This window comes from Sorex fumeus, unplaced genomic scaffold (genome assembly GCF_029834395.1).
Source record: "Sorex fumeus unplaced genomic scaffold, SorFum_2.1 ptg000054l, whole genome shotgun sequence".
Taxonomy (NCBI): domain Eukaryota; kingdom Metazoa; phylum Chordata; class Mammalia; order Eulipotyphla; family Soricidae; genus Sorex; species Sorex fumeus.
Window position 1 is genome coordinate 23009089 of NW_026606111.1, and position 25857 is coordinate 23034945.

General features: G+C 36.4%; 1 protein-coding gene across 1 annotated transcript in view; it reads left to right on the forward strand.

The window, feature by feature from the left end:
- Positions 1–530: 530 nt before the first annotated feature.
- The window catches only part of LIN28B (lin-28 homolog B), a 109244-nt gene continuing 83917 nt past the window's right edge, over positions 531–25857 (forward strand). Inside the window, exons 1-2 of the mRNA XM_056125328.1 lie at positions 531–567; positions 9065–9252. Of these exons, the coding sequence (XP_055981303.1) occupies positions 531–567; positions 9065–9252 (225 nt within the window). The remainder of the gene's footprint in view (positions 568–9064; positions 9253–25857) is intronic.

The following is a 25857-nucleotide window of genomic DNA, read 5'->3' on the forward strand; positions in this document are numbered from 1 at the left end:
TGAACTGCAGTCTTCCTGATATCAAGATCTTGTTCTGTTTAAAATGTTTATTTAAGAAAGAGGGAGAGAGAGAGAGAGAGAGAGAGAGAGAGAGAGAAGAGAGAGAAGAGAGGTGCCTGCCATAGAGGCAGGCAGGGGTGGAGGATGATTTGGGGAGCAGGAGACATTGGTTCTGGGAAATTATACTGGTGTAGTAATGGGTGCTGAAACATTGTATGACTGAAACAATCATGAACAGCTTTGTAATGCTCTGTCATGGTGATTCAATAAAATAAAGAATATTAAAAGAATAATAAAGTGTTTACTTAAGCCTCTGTCTTCTGTAGGAGCAAAGGGCAAACTATGCCAATTGATTATCTAATTTTGCTAGGTGAGTCTTAAATTGTTAAAAAAAAAAATTACATTTCACTTCATTGAGTCAAATCCCGTGCATTTTATTTCTGTTAAGCTACTAAACTGAAAAAGGGGCAATTAAAAAAGCAGTTAAAGCAGTACTGACTTGAACTTTTTGATTTTAGGTTCTTCAGAAGATGATGAGGTCATTCAACCAGGTTACATCAGCCCCAGGTTAGTCGTATTTTTCAATAAAATTTTTTTTGTTGGTTTTGGTTTTTTCAGTTACACCCAGTATTGCTCAAGGCTTATTCCTAGGGATCAGGGATCACTCCTGGTGGGCCTGGATTATATGGGATGAGGGGGATTAAACCCAGGTTTTCTATGTCCAGCACAAACAAGCATCCTACCTGCTGTACTATTGCTCCAACCTCTTCAATTGAGTGTTTTACTTTATCTCTAAAAAAATCGCTAGAAGCATATGGAAAACTTGACAGTCCTAAGGACTGCCAAGAGAATTACTGTATTTGACTGTGCTCTGGATCACTTCATTATAAACTGGTATACCCAACATAGAAGCATGAATTAAATCTTCTAATTCACTTTCTTTCCTCTTGGTTTTGATAGTATTGGACTTTGTAATTCTCTTCTACATTTCAGGCAAAATATGTAATAAATATATAAATGCTCATTGGGATATATGAGAAGTTGTGACTTACTCAATTTTGTAATTCAGACCAAAGTAGGAATTTACAGTACTTGCTGCATTAATTATTCTTTATTTCTTTCTTCATTTGTTTTTGGGCCACTGCTGGCAGTACTCAGGATTTACACCTGGGTATGTGCTCAGGGATCATTCCTGGTGGGCTCAGGGTACTGTATTGGGTACTGGGATTGAACCTGGGTTCACAATGTGCAAAGCAAGTGCCCTATCCACCATACTCTCTCTTCAGCCTCTACTTGTTGAATTAATTTAAAGATTTGGTGCTCTTCATGTGTACATATATGTGTATATACACACACATGCATGTATAGCTAGATAAGTATGCTATATATAAAAATTTATATAGATATATATAACATGGATCATTAACCATTTTTCCAGGGAGTTCTGGAATTTCTCTAATTTGGAAAACTTATTTAAGTTTAATTAAGTTTAATACCCTTAATTTATCTTGCTTTTAATGAATATTTTTGAATTCATTTCTCATTTGACTGCACAGATGAGTTATTTGAACTTTTTGCATTTTTAGTTTTTAAGTAAAACTTTTTTATTTATTCATATTTTGGGGGAGTTTTGGGTCATACCTGACTCTGCTGAGGGACCACTTTTGGCAGTGGTCAGGGACCATATATGGTACCAGGTATCCAGCTGGGGTCAGCAGTGTGCAAGGCAAGTAAGTGCCTTAGCCCAGTATTATCTTTCTGGCTTCAAACAGTTAGCATTTTAAACAGAATTGTTTGGTATACAGATGTGCAATTGTTAAGATATACTGTAAATCCTAGACTTTTTTGCGTATATTCTAATGATAATGAAATTAAGTTATAATACTTATTTTCCTGATAATCTTATTTGATAATGATGTATTACTCCAGCTTTTGACTGGATGAATTTGGCCCTGAAACTATCCAGCTAATATGAAAATACACTTAAAAGTTTTGATCTGACCCAGTTTTACGATCGTTAGCAATTACACATAAACAGATGTCATTATCTTAATAAGCTTATGAAATGTTGAATTATAGAATAGGTGCTAATAGTAAAATAGTAAAGAGCAAAGTTTTGATGAAGCTCTGCCTGATAGGCACTGCCATTTGACATAAGCTACAGTGAATTCTTTGATGTAGAAGGGATGCTCTAATGAGTATCTTGAAAAAGATTCTGAAAAGTTGATACAGTATTTAATAATTTGTTTGGGGGGCCACATTCAGCAGTGCTCAGGAGTTACTTCTGGCTCTGCACTCAGGGATCACAGGGTACATGGGGGACCATTATAATGCTGGGAATTGAACTCAGGTCTGCTGTGTAAGGCAAATGCCTTAACATCTGAACTATCTCTGTGATGTTCTCTCCCCCTGCCCCCAGCCCAACCATCTTTAACGTTGGGTTTTTTTGTTTTGTTTTGTTTTGTTTTGTTTTGCTTTTTTGGATCACACCCAGCGATGCTCAGGGATTACTCCTGGCTCTGCACTTAGGAATTATTTCTGGCAGTGCTCGAAGGACCAAATGGGATGCCAGGGATTAAACGCAGTCAAATGCCCTACCTGCTGTGCTGTTGCTTTGCCCCCACATTTTTAATGCCTTAAAGTAGTTTCTCACTTATCTTTTGCTATCCCCCTGTTCCTTTTCTTCCCTGTTTGCTTCTCCCAAGTAAACCTGAGATAGAACCTGAGAGAGAGCGTAATGAATGCATGCTGGAAGACTTAAGTTTGATCCCTGACACCACATGGTTCTGCATATTTGCAAAGGAAAGCTCTTGAACCCCAAACAAAGAGCCTGGACCACAGAACCTAAGCACCTCTGGGTGTCAACATACCCCTGATACCTCCTCTATTCCCACACTTACCATCCCTCAGCAAAAAGTCAAAATAAATCAAAGTGGAATATTGAAGTAAATACCTGGAGAGATAGCTTAGAGGGCTAGAAGGACTTGAAGAGTGATGTGATCCTGGAGGCTAAGCTCGGATTCCTCCGGCACATCTTGGAGTGACCTTAAGCACTTAAATGGGAATAGCTCCTGAGAGGCATAGCTTCTGAATACACCAGCTATAGTCCCAAAATCAAAATGAATAATTTTTTAAAAGACCTGAATATCTGGGAAGCAGTCTACATTTTTACTTAAATTAATTTTCTTGAGATTTTAAAAAAATTAATCATCCACTTCTTTGGGGAACAGGAAAAGAAATGGGTTTTTATTATTGTGTACAGTTTTTACAGTCTGGGGATATTAGATGCAAAAAAAGCTTTAAATTAGAAAGTATACATGTTAGTATAGGTAAAAATATTTTTTAAGATTCTGATTTATTTTCAAGCAAAACATGAAGCTTTTATTTTGGTGAAATATTATAAATACTTATTGTAAAATGATTGTACTAATCTGTTACTCTGCTAATTAAAATAATTTGAGAAAGTGTTTAGCCACTTCAGAATATATTTAGGATAAGTAATACAATTTTTACTTTACATCTTTATTGGAAAGAAGCTCGTTAAAGAAATTTTTGCTGTTTTAGGTTTTTTTTTTAACAAAAGAAACTACCTACAAAATAATGTTTAAAATAATACCTCCTTTCTAAACTAATTTTGTTGCTTTAAATCTTTGCTGAGACCTGACTGAACAGAAGGAAGTATCTGCATGTTTTTATTTTTTTTAAAATATGGGGACAATATTTCTGGAAATCAAACTATACTGTCTGGATCCTCTAATTTCGTTAATTTTATTTTAAAGTTATGCCTTTGGAAATGCCAAGATAGTTAATAAATTTTGAGTTTTTTCTTTATGTATACTCTTGCCTAAATCTAAATGAATTCTGAAACTTGCTATAAAAATGTTCTAATTGGAAGTTTTAAATGAGAACATTTTACTTTGAGATAAGAAATTAAATGAAAACAAAGTTCTTTTTGAAAGCAAAAACAAAATGTCCCCATGTTTTGAAGTCTATTATAAGTTTAAAAGCACCCAGTCGTGTATTGCTTCAGTTTGGTAATTTCAAAAAAGTTGTTTCACAGTTTACCGAAGTATAGGTCTGGTAGCTTTTAGGCGGGAAACCTCAAGACTTACACTGGAGTGGGTTCCCGAAAACCCGAGTCACCCTTCCCCCTGCCTCTAACCCCCACTGTCTCCCCGACCAGCGGCTTTTCCAGGTTTTCTAGACCCTGCTAAGGGATGTGCAACTTTTGTGTAGCTTCCCGAAGGGAGCAAAGGACAGAGCCTGGGGGTTGCAGACAGCTCAGTTTTGGCATTGATGGGGGAGAATGAGCAAGCAAGTAAGTGAGGAGTGCTAGTGTGTATTCTCATTTCCTCGGGTTTGCATGCGCCTTCATTTTTTGGAGGTTTCAGAGCCTTTGCCATCTCGTAAAAGGATCGAAATGTAAATGATAACACCTAGAAATCCAGTAAAAGCAGAAGATCGTGCCAAGAGGTGCCCACGGAGCTAGAGAAGGCAAGGGTTTCTTTTGTTTGCCGTTCTTAGGCACAGAATGACAGATGTAAAGGTTCTTTAATTCTTGAGACATCTTTAAACAGCTCAGCTTCTAGAGAGAAGGTGGTGATGTGATGAATAAGGGAAAGGTGACAGTAGAGAGAATGAGGAGAGGAAGTCGCTGAGGCGGGAGGTGGAGGGCAAAAACAGCTGGCTCTGGGGTCTTCGTGATTCCGGGTTGTGGGATGTGCTTGAAGATACTGGGCTGCAGAGGCACAGCTGTGGCCGCAAGCCCCCGACCCCCATCCCCCACCCCCTTTTCACCAGTTTATTTTCAGGGAGGCTAGCGCCTTTGGAGTTGCTGGACTCTGTCACAGCCCCTCCTCCTAGTTTTAAGAAGAACCAAAGCATTGTTTCTGCTTTAATAAAAGTCACTAATTACAGTGGAAAACAATCAAGGTGGCTCTGGCACCTCTTCTGAGTCATTACGTGGTTTGGTGTTGGGATAAAAAGGAAAAACGCCAAGAAAATGTAAACTTCGTTGTTTTTTTTTTTGTTGTTGTTTTTCAGTGAAGAAACCTTAGATTGTGATAACCAACAGACATATGATAGGTTATTCTTGATTTCCTCATAGAGTGTTGACTATGCTTTGTAGCTACTTGAACTCATTTTCAAACACATTTTGCATTCACAAGTATAAAACATGCATTTTGAGTCAGTCGCAGACTTTTCTGGCACTAAAAACAAGTAGGAAATGAGAAAAAAATTAAAACCAGAAGACAGGAAGGTGACAAATTGAAAATCATTCAGGGAAATTTAGAGAACCATTTTATGAGAATGAAGCCCTCTGAATTTAAGAGACTGGTAAACTTTTTTTTTTTATAAAAATATTTCGGGATTAATGTGTTGGGAGGAGAGGAGGTAGAAAAGAAATCAAATGGAAACACAAAGTCACGTCCCTGAATTGTTGAGGGATACTGTTTCTGTCTCTTTTCTTCACTTTTTTCCTTCCAAATTTCCTCTCCCTCTCCCTCTTATCATATTCCCTTCCTTTTCCTCCCTGCCTCTGCATGACCTCTCCATAAGTATTTAAATGCACTTCCCTTAAATTCTTCATGAATAAATTTTGGTGAGTTTCTGAGTTCCCAGTTCGAAAAAGCCTTCTCCACAACTTGAAAGGCTGATGTCCCTCTCAGGAAATGAATGAGGCGATAACCTCTGACTCCAGTGACCAGTCCAGTGAACCTTACCTTAATTCCACTAATACTTGAGCCCTCTCCCACCCCCAGATAGGCAAGACTGTGAATTTCATAACCATACCAATCAAATGCAGTTCTTGCATGGTATTTCATACTTTTCATCTATGCATTGATGGGTTTGTTTTCTAATATAGCAATAAAATGAGTGTTTAGAATCTTCTCTGTGGCTTATAAGAAACCAAAACGTTTCCACTAATTAAAATACAAGCTTACAGATAAAATACCGTTTTATAGAAATGTGTCAACTACAAATGAATTGACCCATGAATTTTATGAGAATTACTTTTGCATAAATAAAATTTACATAATTTTATGTTAATTTTTAGTATTTTTCAGATACTTTTGTTACCAAATGTTGCTTTTTAAAATTCTTTAAAATTTTCTAAAACTATATAACTGATTTTAGATTAGTTCCTTTTTAAGTGAAATTATCTGGAATGTCATAATGTCCCATGAATTTTGGTCAATGTGTTTGATTTTTAATATTTTTAAAGATGTCTTGTGAATATAGTTAGTAAATAACAGCTCACTCTTGAGAATCTTGAGCTTTGAAAAATCACTTGGAATTTAACTTTTTTCTACCTGCTGAAACAGTATTTTCCACAAGATAAAGAAAATGAGAAAATTTTGCTGGTTTTCTTGAGAAACAAAAGAAATAAACAGACAACAGATCTTTCCAAACTAATCAGTCTTGACTGGAACTTTTGCCACCAACTACTGAAAATGACGATTCAACCAGTTATTTCAGATTGAAATCAATTAGCATAAATTTATACTTAGTTGTTTAAAATAGGGAGGAGGTTTTTAAAAAAGGTGCAGTTTTTCACAAGTTTTGAGATTAAAAATCTCCACATTTTAGTTTGTATGAAATAGCTGTAAGAAGAGTTCTGAGTTTGGAGTTTGGAGGGATGTTTGGAGAGTTTCGAAGGGTGGTGGGGGAGGGGGTGTTGCGGGTATGGCGGGGAAGGTCAGTTTAGTAACTTTGTTAAAGGGAAGTGGTATCAGTACAGTTTCTTCTTAAACTGCTTGTTTAAGAAAATGGGGGTGGGGTGGTGCAAATAGTGGTGGTGCATTCTGAAGTTGCACAAACCAGTATCTTGCATTTTAAAGGACATAAGCCGTTTTTAGTTGCTCTGTGGTGCATCCTGCCCTATTCCATGAGGGCGGTAATATCGGGGTCATCATCCGAGTAACTGACAATCTTTTGACCACTTTGAAAGGTAGAGGGTTGCAAGCGTTTGAAAGTAAGGGCGGGCCGGGGAAGGAGCGGCAGGAGTCAAACCCATTATTAAATTTTCGTTTTGTTTGCCTCCTCTATCCACCGATAGTGGACTTTTAAAATGAATTTACCTTTTTCCTGCCATTTGCCTCTCTCTCTTCACTCCCTCCTCCCCACTCATCTCCCCCCACCTCTTTCTTTGGCTCCTCAGCCTCTGCCGGCAGCTCCTCTTCACCTCCCCTGCCTGGCGCTCCCCTCCCCCTCCCTGCCCTACATCGTTTTTTGCTCTTGGGGAACAATCGCCACTGATTGAGGTTCACTCTATGTTAGGCTGGAAAACTGGGCTGTTATTTAGGAAGTCATTAATCACATCTCCTCCCCCGGAAAGAGATGGCGGAGAAACCTGTGAAGTGCAATTCCTTGCAGATCCCCTCCGCACTGTTCTGAAATGATAAACCTAAACAGTACAATTTGACTATGTGAAGGTGATAGTGAATTTTCCGGTAGGGTTTTATTTTAAATTTGGAAAGTAAAATTAGGGCATAATTAGGTAATTGTGTGCTTCTTATTGTAGGTGTATGTTGCGTTATCTAAAGTTTCATGGGGATATAATTAGATTTAATTAGGTCTTTTAAAATTATGTATTTTCCTCTAGGAGTTAAAAATTTGTGTTCCGAGCAGGGTTACTGTTACGGGTATTTGAAAGGGGGGAAAAAGCCATAACATCGGTTGCTAGCTTTAAATAGCTTTTCTCCCTAAATGAGATTATTTAGACAGGCTTGTGAGTAAGGCACGCGTGTGCACGTACGACTGCCGGTTTTTTTTCCCCCTGAATCGATTCACTAGGACCCTCCTTTGTGCTTAAGAAGCACGAAATCAGCATTCTGATTTATCGTAAAGAAGCGTCCCAAATTGTCTTTAAGATAACATGTTTGAGTTTTTCGTGTTCATTCATAAATTATTTTGATGTCAGCATAGATGAAATGGCGATTGGTTATCTCTTCCTCCTGCCAGCCCCTTAAGGAACCGAGGTGAAATTAGTAGCAAGAAAGCATGTAATTGACAAAGTCACGTGTGCTCAGGGGGCCAGAAACTGGAGAGAGGAGAGAAAAAAAAAATCAAAAGAGGGAAAGCACATTAGACCATGCGAGCTAAATTTGTGATCGCACAAAATCAAGATGTTAGACTGATGCAGAAGAGCACTCCGTTCCAAAGGGAAAGTTTTCAGCTCACGAGTTTGGAGCAGAGGGCCGTGGGGCAACATGGCCGAAGGTTAATTTTCTTTTCTATTGTTTTACTGTGATTTTCTCTCTTCCTTTCTCTCCCCCCCTCCTCCTCTCCTCTTCTCCTTTGCCTGGTCCCCCTTCCTCTTTTACCCCAATACTGGGCATTACCCCACCCCCCATCGCGCAAGGGGGCTTTCTGCAACCTATTGTTATAGATCTCCAAAAATGTTTTGTACCGCCCACACTGATTCACAACTTGAAAAGCTTTCAGGGGGCTATTGTTTGAATTGTTTGAGTGTGATTAAGCGCAGTTTCAGTTAGTGAGCCCATGAAAACTTTTATACACCTGCCCCTTCCCCCCATTCCATCCCCAACTTTAATTGAAAGTTATGGGGGGGAGGGGTGGGGAACGCACATTGCAAATAACCGGTCGTCACTGCTGCCGCATGTGCATTTACTAGTTCTAACCATCTTCATGATTTCTCTTTCCTTGTGCTTGCCAGAGACTAGTTTCGCTGAAAAATTCTCTTTATAAATGGGATCAGTGTTAAATCAGCAATATGCAAGTAAAGTATTGAAGGCCGTATTATAATAATGCGACTGAAATACGGAGTTTAATGAAAAAGTACCGGAATGTAAAGGAACATGGAAGTTGATGTGATCGATAGAACAGCGCAGCTCCCCCTCTGCTTCCCCTTTTAACCCTTTTCTTTATAGATAATTTCTATTGAAAAGATGGACTCGACCATTTAATAGCTGTTTTTCTGTTTCTGTTTGTCTTTTTTCCCCTTTTTCTCCCACCTCCCTCATTCCCCCACTCCCCACATTTTGTTTCAGTGAATAGTTTGGGAACACAAACTGACTTTTCTGTCCGGTTTTAATCTCAGGCGGGGCTAGCAAAGGTGGTGGAGAAGAGCCTGGGAAGCTGCAGGATCTGGCAGAAGAAGAATCCCAGATTTTGCGCGGAACTGGCCACTGTAAGTGGTTCAATGTGCGAATGGGATTTGGATTCATCTCCATGATAAACCGAGAGGGAAGACCCTTGGATATTCCAGTCGATGTATTCGTACACCAAGTAAGCCGAACTTTCTGTCTATACCCCCCACCCCTACCCTCATCCCCTGCCCCACACACTTATTCCAGCCTTTTTCTATGTGGGGGAATTGATCTTATGTAAATGGACTTGTAATCACATGCCCTTAGGTAACTGAAAGTCTTCATTTTAATATTCAGGTAATTCACTTTTATAGCTGTTCGTATTGGCCTCTTCAAAAATATCATTTGCTACGTAGAAGTGAATAGTTTTGAGATTTTCACTGCTTTGGTACTGGTTGTATTAGCAATTTTCTCTCTTCATTCGACTGCGAAATTGTAGTGTGGCTTCCAATATTACCGTTACAGTATATATGCCTTGTTGCCTGTGTCTGGTGAATGAGTCAGAAACTGAACTAAGAAAAAGTCATCATTAAAAAATAAAAAATAAAAAAAGCTGTTATATGATACATAGGTCCTCTTCATTTAGGTACTTAGTCATGATAGTTTTCCTTATTTTAATCTCTAAAGCATAGTCAATTTTAGATTCAGATTAAAATAATTAGATAATTATTTTCAAAATAATTCCACAGCACAATAAAGTAGAGTGTTGTTTGCTTATTGTGAATTCGAAGAAGAACAAGAGAGTATGTTTGCTACTCAAATGTTTTTGGGATATTCTCATGTAGGGTACAGTTCTAAAGATACTGTCTCTTTAAGAGACTGGACTAAAGCAAAAAAAAACCAAACGGTGGCCAGAGGTAGCTCTAGTTTGTGGTGTTTAAAGTGTGCTAATCTGCTACATGGAGTAAAATTTCACCATTGCTTATTTTGTGTTGTAATATTTTAGGATGCTTAGATACAAAAGCATCAAATATTGCTTCTCATTTTCAAAATTTTAACCCAGAAAAACAAAATCTCTTTTCCAATCATTCTTCTCTCGCTCTGTATTGCTTTGCTGTCTAATACTAAAAATGATATTTTGCTTGACCGTTTGTGTCACTGAATGTAGGTAGATAAATATTTTTAGCAATAAATTCATAAAGTAAAGTGACAAGTTTATTTTGCTTTCACATATAAGAATGAATGAATGGCTAGCAAAGCTACATGTTGACATAGAGGCATGGAGGAAATACTTAATATATTTGCATGAAAATGATGTATTCTGCTTGATACTGCGTTTCATGTTTCCAGTAATATTTACAACCTCCTTTCTCCCTAAGGAGTATCATCTTCAAATTAAGCATATAAACAGTAGAAACACATGAAACCATTCTGTTTTGGTCTGTTGTCCTGTGGTGGTTGGTAGCTTCCTGACCTTGCTGTGTGGTGTGTTTTTTTCCTTTCCTAAAGTCCTGGCCATCATTATTGACTGTTTATATGTAGAAGGATCAGCATAATCTGTGAATTGAAACCGGATTTAAATACATAAATAGAAGTCCTACCAACAGCCTACTGATTTTATGCCATTACATTAAATGACAAATGAAGCCACATTTTCAGCTTTTTTCTTCCTAGACTGACTGAAATTGACTAATTCATTTGTGTTTCCCTGCTTTGAAACTTCTTTAGCTGTTAAATTGTTCTTTACAATCTCATAAATTTGTTTTATAGATAATTAAAAAAATACCTTTTTTCTTTGATCACACCTTTTTGTCAATTTTTTTAATGTTTACTTTTTAATGTATTCAAATTTTAGGCATTTTTGTTTGTCAGTGCTAATGAGGCATCAAATTTAAGCTCTGAGTAATTGTATATTGGTAAATACATACACTGAATTACAAAAAGAGCTTTTTGAGTATAAACAAGCAGTAATATTAGATTTGTTTTAATCTTGTTACATATGTATTCCATAAAAACTTAGAATGTGGCATATGATAAAAAATTATCTTAAAAGATAGAGTCGTATTTTCAGATATCCTGATATATCTTACCATTAAGCATGTAAAAAATCAGTGAAATTTCAGTATTAACATTTTTGTGATGTGAAAAAACAGGACTGTGAAAAGTTCTAAATTCAGAATTAGAAAGTGACATTTTGGGAAATTCCTTGGAATAGTTATAGTTTTAAAAAAATATGTTTCAGTTTGTATCTAGAAAAAAATTACATATTTGTTAATCTTTTTTCTCTAGTTTCTAGGTTAAAGGATTTCTCTCTTATGTAGATTTATATAAATTGCATGTAAATCATGAACAATTGCTTTGAACAAGGCAGTTCTACAGCCAAGCAACTGCAAATAAGATAAATGGTTATAAGTGATATGTGTAGGTATCATATATGCATCACTTTAATAGGTTATAGTCCAGGACAAGTTTTTAAAGTTGTTAAAATATTTTTATGGTCTTAGCTGCTGTTTTTACTGTATGAGCTATTTGGCAATCATATAAGGAATGCTATGTAGTTGTGAATTATATTTTCCCATATTATGTCTATATGGTATTTATATTATGATGGGACAGGCATGTGGATAACTTTGAATTTTTAATGTTTATCTAAACAAGTACTATTCTTTTGACCAATGCTAGTCAAAATTATGACCAGTGCTAGTCATAAGTTTTATATGTTAGAAAGGAACAGTTTTTCATTGACATGAAAAATTGTTCAGAAGTATAATTGCATAGTATGTGTTTGGGGAAATAAAGAACTCACGATTTTAGTTTGTCTAAAACAATATTTAAAAATTAATGCCAACATTCTCAGCATTTTATTTTTCTTTTAAAAACGTTATGAGTAACTGCACACCAAAGAGCAATTCAGTTGCGATGAAATGAAGAGAATGTTCATGTATGTTTGAAATAGAACTGTATTTTCATGGATATGTGATTCAAAATTTGTTGGTAATAATATAATCAAGCTTTTGTCTAGTTTCTGTTATATCTCCAACATCTAAAAGAAATTTTAGGTGCTGTACTTCCCTATCTTTAGGTGCTGTACTTTCCCTATCTTTAGACTTGTTGATGAATGCAGTGAGATTCTGCTGTTTAAGGGTGGTGTGTGACCATTTGGTGATTTAATGACAGTTTTCATTTTACTTCCTTCCCTTAACTTGTGATTTAAGTGGTCATATTTTTATGGATTGATAATGAATAAATGTATTCTAACATTAAAATAAAAACTGGTGAAACATTAAGGATGAATATTTTGCTTTTTAATGTAATAAATTGAAAATTTACCGTATTATGTATATAGAAATAGATATTTGTGAATTTATTTAAATGCTGAATATTTAAATACTTATAATACTGAATATTTAAAGTTGGGGAATTTTGATGATTTTACTTATAAGCAGGATATATTTGTAGAAAGTCCATGATTTTTCAATGCAAAGCAAATTTGTATCGCAGTTGCATTAGAAGTAGAAATGGTTAATATAGATTTTTAAACTTAGTCTCATTTTATAAATTAAAATCAATTATTTTATAAGTGGTACTAATTAATGATTCTTCCTGCTTAATGTTATTAGTAAGTTAAAAAATATTCAGACAGTTCAACTTCACATAAAAAATTTCTTGCAACTTTATGAAATATTACAAGCTTAATATGGCTTAAATATTTGATGTACTTTAGATGAATTGCATGGTAATTAAATATTGGATCTGTTTTGGAGAGGAGAAATATTTCCAAATAACCTGTTGATGCTTTTAGTTATGTTTTTCTTTGCAATGACTTTTGCATTTATTTCTAATAACCTATCCTCCTGTAAAATAAAAATGATCACTTGAGCTTTATTTTGTTCAGGATAAAATCTGTTCTCCTTAATTACTCTTACTTTATTTGTGTAATATTTTTTCCTCATTGGGTAATAATATTTAGAATTTTTCGTCATATAATATGAGGCAAAGAGGGCCAAAAATGCAAGCTTCACATTTGTAATGCCTTGGGTTCAGTGTTTAGTACTTCATCAAAAATTATAATGTCTATAATGCAGAGAATTTTTAACAAATGTATTTAATAATTTTTCACAAGGGGAAGGCTCCCAAGCAAGATTCAGGAGGCTTAGGACCAGTCCTGGTTCTACTTTGCTGAATCAATGATTGGCATCATGGTTTGGCTCAGGGCTAGCAGTTCTAGGGACCACCACCATGACCACTCAGTGTGTGTTCAGAGACCTCCAGGAAGTTATAGTCCCTGGTGCTCTGGGGGTCTGTGTGGGTGCTGAAATGGCTTGATGCATGAAAGACGTGTGCTTCTGCCCTTTGAGAGATATTCCTGACCTCATTTAATAACTTTAGTTATTGAAAGAACCCTTTAGGGTTCTTTTTGTTCTGTTTTGTTTTTGTGTCACCCCCAGTGGTTTTCAGAGCTTACTCCTGGCTCTGCACAGGAATCACTCCTGGTAAGGCTCTGGGAACCATATCCTGTGGGAACCAAAACCTCGGTCACCTATGTGCAAGGCAAGCTCCCGGTATTTTTTTTTTAAGAGAAATTTCAAAATTTCTGCAATTCAACTGCCAGTGCTCATTAATTACAATAAGTTTACATATTAAGTAAATGTAAACATTTGTTAATAATTTGGATCTGAATTCATTCATTTACCTTTCAATTACTGATTTCTCTTGCTCTTAAGTTTTGATTTATAGCTTGATTTTTGTGGCAGATGGAAATAGAATAATAATATTGCAATAGGTGAGGTAAAGTTAAAGCATTTTAGTAATATATGATAGTAAAGCATTTGAAGATGACTAACATTCATTTTATTTATGGTTTGGGGGCCATGTCCAGCAGTACTTAGGGTTGCCATTCCCAGCTTGGTGGTCAGGGGTCACTTCTGGTTTTGCTTTGGGGGACCATGCATGCTAAGGATTGAACTCAGGTCTCCTGAATGAAAAAGCATATGTTCCAGCCTATTAAGTTGTGGTGCCAACTAATACCTAAATATATGAAAACTTTAGGTATGCAATTTCACTGCATGTGCAGAATTAGTATCTTCATAATTTTAATATTAATTGCATTGATTTAAAAATATTTTGTATAATAAGTTTACATGTAAGGGAGTTATTTCATTCTAATTCATTAGCTGTATGTGTACATTTGTCCTAGTTTAACATGAACATAACTTTTGCATGTAGAATAGATTTAATTATTATTCTCAGGGCTGTTGAAAATGTTAATAAAATTATTTAGACAAAGATAAATACTGGAAAAAGTTTTCATGTGGTCATTTAGCAGTTATAGTTTATTTGTTAATAACTTAACCATTTGATTGGAGATGAGGATAGGCAAGACCTATTTGGTGGTCTGGGGGCTATTCCCAGCTTAGTGCTTAGGGACTGTCCTCAGGGAAACATGCTGAGAGGATGGAACAGGAATGAACATGTAAGGCAACCTCTGTACTATCTCACCAACCTACATTTTATTTATTTGATCCAGAGTTTGGGCCACACCCAGCAGTGTTCTGGGGGCTTCTGTGCTCAGAGGTCACCATTTTTGGTGGTGCTTAAAAGAGTATATGTGAGATCTGGGATAGAGCTGAGGTCAGTTATGTGCTGCCGTAAAAACCTTAACCACAGTCTGTCTCTCAGGCCTCAGCCTGCATGTTAATGCCTTCAACATGATCTGCTAAGTTAACTCATTAGGTGCTATCCCAGATGAAATGTTTTAAAGCTATTTAATAAAGTAAATAAGATAACAGTTCAAGTTATTTGTTCTTGATTTGGGACATGCACCTGGCTGTGTGCAGGGATCACTAGTGGTGGTGCTGGAGAGGGATTGCATGTGTCACCTGGGACTGAATCTGGGTTGGCCATGTACAGGGCAAGTGCTACTCCTGCAAAGTCTCTCCAACCCATTTAAGGGTACTTAATTCAGAAATTTTAAGGATTTTTAAATTGTCTTATAAAAGATACTAGATAGTTTTCTGATTTTCAAATATGAGTCTATTTTCAGGTCTGTTTATGAAACTGGAGAGAGAACTTAACTGGGTTTGATCCTGGTGCTGCATGCGCACCCCAACAAACAAAAAAAGAATGATTGGAGACATAGTAGAGGAAGACACTTGACTTGCATATGGCTTTGTCAGCCTTTACCCTTGTTGAAGTTCCCTGCACTGCATATGGTTTCCAAAGCAGTTCCAGGGATGGTTCATGAGCAGAGCCAGGAATTCTTGAACGCCTCTGGGTGTCCCCAAATAAAAAATTTATAAAGAAAGTGAAATAATTGTGTTTTTGCTGGGCATTATATGCGTTGCATGCAGCAACACTAGATTTGATCCCTTAGCACTAAATAAAAAGAACCCACCTTATATGGGATTAGTATAAGAACCAACTGTTGAAACATACTTGTAAAGCAAATAATATAGGTTGGGAGAAAATAAGGACTTAAGTGTTTTTTGTACACATTACTTAAAGGAAAAGAAGTTTGGTTTATTAAAGGAGAAATTGGGATTTGTTTCTGACATAATGGTTTTCTTTTTATAAAGTCATTTTTTCAGAGCTTGGTGCTCATGTAAAATATAGGAGAATACAGGAATTAATTAAATTCCTAATTTATTAATTAATTTCTAATTAAAAACCTGAAACAATATGAGGTAGGCATTTATTTAAAAGATTTTTGTTTGGGGGCTATATTTTGGGGTGAGAGATGAGACTGCTACTCCTTGCATGGTGCTCAGTTGTGCTCAGGGGATACTGCAGTGCCAGGGACCAAATCCTGACCTCTATTGCACTCCCTCCTTGAGTTATTTCCCCAGAACCCAAAGTTAATACTTTTCTTAGCTGTTTTGTTTTTAGTTGTCTTTGGACCACACCTGACTGTGCTTGGGGCTTACTCCTGGCTGTGTGCGCCGGAATCACTCTTGGCAGTTTCTAGGAACCCTATAGTGTGGGGTGGCTGTGTGTAAGGCAAGTGTCCTACCCACTGTACTATCACTCTAGCCCCAGTTTTAATACTTTTGTATAACAAAAGGCTGTATAATAATTGAACCCCTGAGGCTATGTCCAGTTAAGGTTTGGAGTATCAGCAGGCTTTGCCTGTAGGAGGCCCATATTCAATTCCAGGAAGCCACATTTATCTGTATAATTGACCCTAGCACTGAACTGACAGTAGAGTTCACTTGGCTTAGTATTTTCTGAAATGGCAATTGCTTGATCTCTAAGGACTGCTTGGGAGGAAACCCCATACCGAAAGAAGAGAAGAAAAATGGTAATTTCAGAAAAAAATTTTGGTTCAATAATTTAGCTGCTTTCCAACTCTCCCCCATTTTTCTAGAGGTAGCATGATTTACAGTACTTCCCTTTACCAATACCTTGGGGATCCCCTTCCCCCCATCACCTTTCCCCTCATAAGTAATCTCTATTCTGTAGACCAACTGTCTAGTCCTGCTCCCCTTGGCAGTTTGTTACTCCCTTACCCTGATTTTTAAAAGATTGATAATTGTATAAAATGTTGCAAGATTTTAAGAGTTCTTCTCAACTGCTTACTGTATATTCTTTCAGTTTTCTTCCATTTAGCAAACTTTATTTTTGGTTTCTGGCCCCACCTGGCCTGTGCAATGTTCAGGGGTCACTTCTGGTTGTACACTGGGCACCATATGGTGCTGGGATCAACCTACTGCTCTGGCATGCAAAGCATTTACTCCAGCCCTTTGAGCTATCTCCTTGACTCTTAGGAAACTTGTAAGGTTTTTCCAATTGATTCTCATCCTTTTTTAATGCAAGGTATAAAAGCAAGTGATTGGTTTTTCCATGTATTATTCATCTTCTTTTTACAGAGTCTAATTTTATTATAACCTCTGGCCATTTAATTTAAGGTTAACTGTTTCAAAAAATAAATGTTACTTTAAAAAAATTTTTTAACTACTTGTAATGATTTCTTACCAGTTTAAAAAAAATAGTTTTTAGAGTGCATGTGTAGAACTTTATATCCATTGCCTAAAATGTTTCATTCTGTTAGAAATATGTAATTTTTATCCACTGCTTGGATCTTTTGTTAATCTTTTCGAAAATAGAGTAATTTCAAATTATTTTCATTAATTTTATTTTATTTTATTTTTTTTCATAATAAGAAAACTTTTTTTTTTCATTAATTTTAAAGCTGGAGTTTAAGTTCTTAAAAGTCCTCACATTTTCATTGTTTTGTTGTGCCATATAAAATGGAGGTTCAATTTCATGTTAATTTTCCTTCGGCAACCATTTGTTCATGACTTTTTTTTCTTTGGACTTTGTAAATAGTTCTCTTAAGCAATTCCTTTTTGTTTGTTTGTTTTTGTTTGTTTCTGGGCCCAGGACTTAACTCCTGGTTCTTTGCTCAGGGATCATTCCTGGCATTAGGGGATCTAAGCAATCCTTACTGATAGAGTGTTTTCATGATAATATAAAATATAAATTCTTTTATCTTAATGTTTTTCACTTCTGTTATCTTTATCCTCAGTTGAAGTTGAATACATAGGTTATTTATCAATTTAAATACTTGATAATAGTTATCAATGACACATCATTGATTATTGATAATATTGTAAGATTTGGACTGAATTTTCTGACCTTTTCCCTCCAAGATCTGGTAAGATTTTATTGTAATATGGAAATACTGCTTCTTTGAAACTCACTTTAAATTTAATGAGTTTAAATTCAAAATAGACTAAATGATATTGGATGCAGGTACCTAACAGCTCAATGTGTAATACATCTAAAAATATAAACAAAATGTTTTTCAATTTTAACATGAAAAAACTTTTCTCTTTTGAATTGGTTAAGTGCTTGAGTTGGAATTTAATCAGTATTGCCTTCATTTTTTAGCTATCTAATTAAAAGTTTTAGTTGAATACTAAATCTAAGACTGTTGGATTTGCATGTTGGCCCCTTTCACTGCTTCCTCCCGAGGCTATTGAAGAATTTTGAATGGTGAGGAATTTGTGCCCTTTGGCTCAGGTTGCAAGCCCACTTGATCAAGCCGGAGAAGCCGAGTCAGAACTATTCATCCCTTATCTTTTCCTTTGGGCTACTTGTAAATCCTGCCTTTCTACTCTTCAAAAATCTCTTTATATTGGACTTAAATAAAGCCTGGAGTATAAAAAAAAATGGGCCTACTAGTGGACGCTTGATTGAGACTCCACATGTTTATTTCACTCTTTAAGAAAGTGGTTTTTTTAAAAATTTGTATTATAGTTTATTTGATGATGAATTTTATTTAATTACATCATTTTATCAGAGATAACAACATCCTGTTGACTGAGAAAGTGAAGTATGTGATATTCTTTCTCAATAGGTTTTGAAATTTTACACCTTTAGAATTACATGTAAGTAAATTTAATTAGTTAATTTGAATCAGACCCATGAAAAGCCCCAAAGTATTTATTTTGATGTGTTTAATTTCTAGCATTCCTACTGACACTTAAAACTTCCTTGAATCAATTATAGCACAAATTTATGGACTATAACAATGATAGTATAAAGACTTTAAATAAGGCCTAGCTTTAAACAAACACAAAACACTTTGTTCTTATCTCAGCATCCCTTAAAAGTATACAGCCTTGGTTCGGAACCTCAGGACCACCCATCATCCTGGACATTGGATACTCCTATTTATTCAAGAAGCTTGTGAAGTATCTCTGTGCCAGTGGGGGATGGTGTATTTATCACTGTAGGGAATCACAGTTAGGTGATTTTACCCCAACAGAAGCAGTACCGTTGTTTATAAACTGAGTTATGTCCCTATAGCATTATATTGTATAATCTAATTTACACTAAATGCTTGCTATTTTAAATTGTGCTTGCTGGTTGCAGTATTTCACATTGCTGATTCTTCTGGACAGCTAAAATGGGTTCCCATTAAGATTAGGTTCTATGGATTATAGCTTTTTTGGCTTTCAGACCCCACCTTGGATAGCTAATACCAAGCTTTTGTTTGTTCCTGTAGAAAGGAAAGAAAACTGTTTTTCTCTTTCATTATGTAAGTGATGTGACTTTCCTCTTAGTTAAATACAGATAGGTATTTTTTGAAGTATATATGAAAGATGTTAGAGTGTTAGGTTTATATGAAATATCTTAAGAATTGTAACTTTAGGTATTTTGTGCATTAAAATGCTTGTTTTCGAGCTAGATTTTATTTAACATACTGTTTCTCCTCCCCACAAATTAAAAGTTACAAAATATTACAAAATGAAAAAATTTAAACAATACTAATCTTTTTACATGTATCATGGTAGTTTCTTATTTTACTTTCAGTTATCTTGTTGCATTATTTGAGGTTTCTAAACTGTAGCTTATTTCTCAGAACTCAGAGAATAAAGTAGGAGTGGTGGTTGGGAAACAAGCAGGAGAAAAAGGCAGAATGTTACAGGACTGCATGTAAAACTAAAAGGGAATTAGATTAATTTATTCCAGCTCTTCTTCTATTATCCCCTTAATAAAATGTCTTCTTTGCTATTTGGGTAAAAATGTTACCCAGCTCTTAGAACATTTATTTTAATAGAATAGTATTTTATGCTTCATTATGTTAGGTAACAGAATAAATATGGATGCTTCCTCCTAATTTCATGATTTAGCCATAATGTTACAATGTACTATGAACTGTTAATATTCTGTCTTTTAAGTTACTTTACTTGTTCTTTCTTTGCTTTTTGTTTTGGGCCCACACCCCATGATCCTCGGGGCTTACCTGGCTGGGCCTCTGGGATCTCTGGGGGTGGGGGATGCAGGGGGGGCAGGGTCTCTGGGACCTTATAGGTTGTTGGGGATTAAACCTAGTTCCATGTGTAAGGCAAGCTATTCTATCTCTCCAACCCCTGTTTTAATTGTTATTAAGCTGTTTTTCCATACATTTAAATATATAAGATTTAGATCAAGTTTTTGAAGGAGTGGTAGTAAAAGTGGTCCAAAGAATGATATTAGAGAAGGACAACTGCCCTTGCCCCAAGCCCTATAGATAATGATAGGCCTCAGTTTACCCTTCCCCAAAAGTCTGACCCTTCATTTAGGTTTGCAGATAAGATCATATTCTTCAGGGCATCAGCAGGAGGAATTTTTATTGTTCATTCTGGTTCCCTGTAGTCTGGAACCCTTCCTAAAATGAATGTGCTTTCCTCCCTTCGCCCCCCCCCCACCCCCAATTTGAGCCACACCCAGCTGTCCTCAGGGCTATTACTGTCTCTGTGCTGTGGGATCACTCCTGGTGGTGCCTCTGATCAAACTGGGATCAGGTGCATGTAGGGCAGTTGCTATCTTTCTGGCACTTTCTTCTGTTCTCATTCTCTTTAAAAACCTCCTCTTGGGAAATAGCACCTGGCTAGAGTACATGCTTTGCATGGTGAAGTTACCAGTTCATTCTCTGGTAACTCACAACCCCCTTGGTACCATCAAGGGTGAGCTATTGGGTTTATGCTGTCACTCCCCCAGCTCCTCACCCTTTACAAAATAGAAACTAAATTAAACTTTAAAAAGAAAATTACTTGTAACTATTAAGACAAGATGGTTATTCTGAGGGCTTCAGTTTGCCTTCTTCCAACCTTCAGGCTTATTGCCAATAAAGATCTTTCTTGAATAATCGCCTTGTTTCTGGTTTGATTGGCCTTCAAGTGGCTGTGGGAACCAAACTTTCACAGTTCCTATAGCTTTAAAAGAAATCCTGTTATTTATTTTTAAACTATAATGTTCTTGCACATGCAAGTAAGTACTTTTTGTTTGTAAGTACTTTTAGACGACTTCTAAGACTAGGATTTAAAAATGTAGCATGTATTTTTATGTAAAATACCATTTGAATAAAAAATTAATCTTTTACATTAAAAAGTATTGTTCCTTACATTTGCATAATAGTTTTAAAAGGTCAGTGATATTTAATGCTATGGTTTTTCTATCATTCTAAGATAAATAGAAAAGTCCAAGATAAATTTATGAGTATGAAAAATTATTAATATATATTTAAAAGCTCCTTAAGTTTCTTATTACTAGCAGTGCAGGGGTTATCTGGATTTAATACCTAGAATTACAAAGTCTAAGATACTGGACTTTGCTTTCACTGACTTTTAAATTTACAGTGATTTTTTTTTTTCCCCCTGCCCTTCTCAGTGAAATATTTTAACTCCTCTTTATTTAGAAAATGTTTAATGATGTTTTATTTTGGTAAAAAATTTTTATTTTGATAAAGTTTTAAGGATGCTATAAATCTTTCAGGTTTATAAATCTCTATTTGCAATCTTGATATAGAAAGATATTCATAAAACATCAGTTATTAGTATTTGAATCTAGTACTGATACTTATTGTTGAAATAATTCATTTTGTATGTTGGTATTGCGAGCCTGAAAAGATTAATAACCAAAGTAATACTTTTATGAAATGCTGTTGTTTTTTGTATACTAAATGTGTATACTACATTATATATTAAATTTGTTTACTAACAAATTTTGACAAAAGTGAAAATATGAATGTTTTCCCTGTTGATAGCTATTTTTAGTACTTGCAGAAGTTTTCTTCAGGTTGTGTGATACACATTTTTAAGTGAGTTTAAGTGGCATGTTCAGTTAAAGGCCCCCAGGCTCCAGACACTGGTAAGGCTTTCACATGGCCAGCCCACATTTTATTCCCGGCACCTCATATGGTCCCTTAAATCTGCCAAGAATGATCCCTGAAAACAGAGTAAGCACCGAGCAAAGCTAGATGTGTCCCCCAAATTAAAAACGAGTTTTTTTTAAGGGACCAGCCAACCAGAAAGATAGTAGAGGGATCAAGGATCTCGTCTTGTATAGATGACCTGTTTCTGATTCCCAGCACCACACCACACCAGCATTACCAGGAGTCACCTGAGCACTGTCAAGTGTATAGCCCCCCACCCCCACCTCCTTGGTCCAGAAAAAGAAAAAGTTAAAAGTAGAGAGAGGTTTAGTTTAAAAACAAACATCATTTTAGGTTTTGCTGCTTGTTTTCATGTAGGCTATTGTGAGTGTTTGGTTTGATTTCTGCATTTTTTCTCCTGACACAGATTTTATATTTTATATTTGAAAATTAAGTTTTCAAATAGTTGAATTGCATGAACAGCCACAGAAAGGCGGATGTATGTTTAGTGTATATTTTTCAGTTTTTAGGATTGGATATTTATTTCTCATTTACTCATTTATTTCTGGTCTTCTCTGGCAGTGCTCAGGAGACCTGGGGACCCCATTGGCAATTCTCCACCAACCTGTGGAGAATCACTGTCCGGGCCTAAAGATGCTGTGCTGCTCTGGTACACAAGTACAGGGGATACCCTGGCCCTGGCTTCAGTGTTAGCTGTGGTACCTCCAGGGCTACAGTGGATGGTTGTGGGGGGAGGGAGACATGTGGGCCTCGGAAATTAAACTAGGGCTTGCGCATGCCTATTGTACATTCTAACCCCGTGTGTGTATTTTTTAAAGATACTGTGTTCTGTAAAATATATTAATGGATGAGGTTGTGAAATTGCCTTTTAGATATTAACCTCTTTTCTGTCCTATCTTTTCAGAGTATCTAATCACTTTCATACCAGCATGTATTGCTAAAGTCAATATGGAATTTTCCATGACATTTGGATTTCAGCATACGGCAGATCATCCAAGTTTACTTTCTGTTTTTAGAAAATCTTTTAAGACCTAAATTTTTTTAGATTGAGATTTTATAGACTGATGATTTATAATTTTATATTTTTTGTTATAAATAGGAAAAAAGAAATGTTCTGTTTATTAAAGCAATATATTGTCCCTAGAATTTATTAAGTGCTCTAATCTGATGACATATTTTTGTCTTGTTTTGTGCCCATACCCAGCTGTGCTCAGAGCTTATACCTGGCTCTGCTTTTAGGGATGCCTTGTGGAAGTGTTGGGATACCCTTATGGGGTGTAGGGGATTGAGCCTGAGTTTAGTGACATTCAAGGCAAATAAATGCCTTGTCCACTGTACTCTATTTTTAAGACCCTAAGTGGTTTCTCACTTTTATCTCCTCCTCCACTAGTGTGTTCTCCTTCCCCTACTCCCCTTTTGGAAGGAAGCCTGAGGCCTGAGCTTGAGAGATACCAGGAAAAAGCAGTCACTCTGCAAAAAGTGTCTGTCTTTAGCAGAAGTGTCTTCCTTCTGAGAAGAGTGTAGATGAATGAGGTTAATAACAGATCAAAAGAGTTTTATAAATGTTTTCTAAATTGCTTTGTATTTTTTTAGGTACAACTGAATATTGTCATTATGGGGAAGATATATTTGTTTAGGCATTATTAAAGTTAAATTAATTTTAAGTTAATGAATCTAGCACTTTTGATCTTTAGTTTTAACAACTTTTAAATATGTTAGTGCTATAGTTTTGATAGCATTCAAGAGAGGTAAAAGGTAAAGGCCCTCCTGTTGATCATCGATTTGCTCGAGCAGGCCCAGTAACGTCTCCATTGGAGACTTTGTTGTTACTGTGTTTGGCATATCGAATACGTCACGGGGAGCTTGCCAGGGCGAGATACTCTTGGTAGCTTGCTGGGCTCTCCGAGAGGGGCGGAGGAATCGAACTCGGGTTGGCCATGTTGGCTGCATGCAAGGCAAACGCCCTACCGCTGTGCTATCTCTCCAGCCCTCAAGAGAGAATGAATCTCAACAAAAACAATGAATAGTTAGGTAAATAAAGTCTATATGAAATGTTTGATTTTACCTCATCTGTCATCTACAGATAATGCTTAAGTGTCTATTAGATATTTGCCATGAGACATTTTATTTAATATTAATTTTTAATTGAATCACTGTGAGCTACACAGTTACAAAGTTGTTCATTATTGGGTTTTAGTCAATGTTCCATCACCCATCCCTCCACCAGTGTTCATTTCCCATGACAAATGTGCCAAGTTTCCCTCCTGCCACCTCCTGCCTATCAGTTTGCCTCTATGGTAGACATCCTCTGCCTCCCTACCCTCCAACTTTCTCTCTCTCTTTCCTTTTGGGCATTTTGATTTGCAAAGCATGTAGAGTGGTCATTTCCAACTGTTGTTGTCATAGTGGTCTCTTTTCTGTTGAAGACTTTTAAAATCATAAATTAACTCATGTTTATGTAAACATGAACATAATTTATTAAAGGACAGATATAAAAATATTTAGATAGTTGGGTCACATCCGGCAATACACAAGGGTTACTCCTGGCTCATGCACTCAGGAATTACTCCTGGCGGTGCTCGGGGGACCGTATGGGATAGCTGGGAATCGAACCCGGGTTGACAGTGTGCAAGGCAAACGCCCTACCCGCTGTGCTATCACTCCAGCCCCTTGCTTTCTTGTTTTATCTTTTTCTAATACTAAGTTACCACTAGTAACTGTCCCTACTTGGTAGACCCTATTTACCCCCGTTTGACCTGGTTACCCAAGTCTCTGGTATAACTTCCTTCTACAAGACTTCTGTGCTGTTAGCTTTAAAGAATCCTTCTGCAACATCTCATCAGTATTGTAGGAAGGGTGGAATATATAACATCAGCAATAAAAATAGCACATTGATATCATATGTTTGCATGTGCCAAACTGGACTAAGTATTTTATATCTGTTAAGTTTTATACTGATCATGTCATTTTTACAAATGATAAAAATGATTATAGGATAGCTAACAGCCCAATTTTATACAAATGAGCACGCATTAACAACTCCAAAGCAGCGCACTTACATCACAACTGTGAGCGAAACACAGAAAGGAATTCAGGCCTCTTGGAGTTTAAGAAACAGTGTGGTCAAATCATTACTGTATTGTACATCTGAAACTAGTTATGTTACTTGTCACTTATACCTCAATTAAAAAGAAAAACATCATACCATTGAAAATGACTTGAGTAGTTTTATATGAAACCTGGGATTTAGTCCCTGCTATTCTAATAAAAAAACTGTTTTGTGTGAAGGAAAGATCCATGGTGTTATATTATCACAGGTAGGATCCTGATGAAGTCTTGGTGTCAGGACAGTTTCTTCAAGGGTTCAATAAAGAATAGTAAACAAGGGAAAGAGTATTGCAACAGAGAAAGGGATGTGTGTAAAGGCAGGAGGTAAAATGAAACTTTGATTACAATTAGCTTTGCATGATTATAAAGATCAGTAACATCCAGTCCATCATACTTCTTTTAAGAAACTATTTTCTTAGAACTGGAGATAGAGTACAGGAAAGGTGCTTGCCTTGCACATTGCCAGTCTGGGTTCAATCCCTGTGATCCCCAAGCAACACCAGGAATGATCCCTGAGCAGAGAGCCAGGAAAGTCAAGAATAAGTCCTGAGCACTGTTGGGTGTGGGCCCCCTTAAGATACTAATTTCCATAAGCTTAATTAACCCCCTGTTTTTCTCTTGCTGTGATATAAAATAAAACAAAACAAAACACCCAAAATATAACAAGACAATCCATGACAAGTAACCCATTATTTAGGCAGTTTTGGAATTTACACAGTGTTTGCATGTATTGGTTGTGGTGCTTGCACTCTTTGTTGAAGTGAATCAGAAATTGTACACCTGTTGTAGCCGCAGGGCTGGGGATCCCAACTGTCAGTGTTGTTAGCACTGACCTCAGCATGTGGGACAGAACTCACAACTTCTTCCCTGTAAGGGAGATACAGTGTCATCAAGCTATCCTGGAGCCCCAGGATAAAGTATCTACCTCAGATACTTTACTGTTAGGTATCTGAGGTAGAAAACCTTTGGGATCACTCTGCAGACCTGTCTTCAGTGATCGACTGAGTGCTCTAATCCTCAGTGTGGTATGGCTAA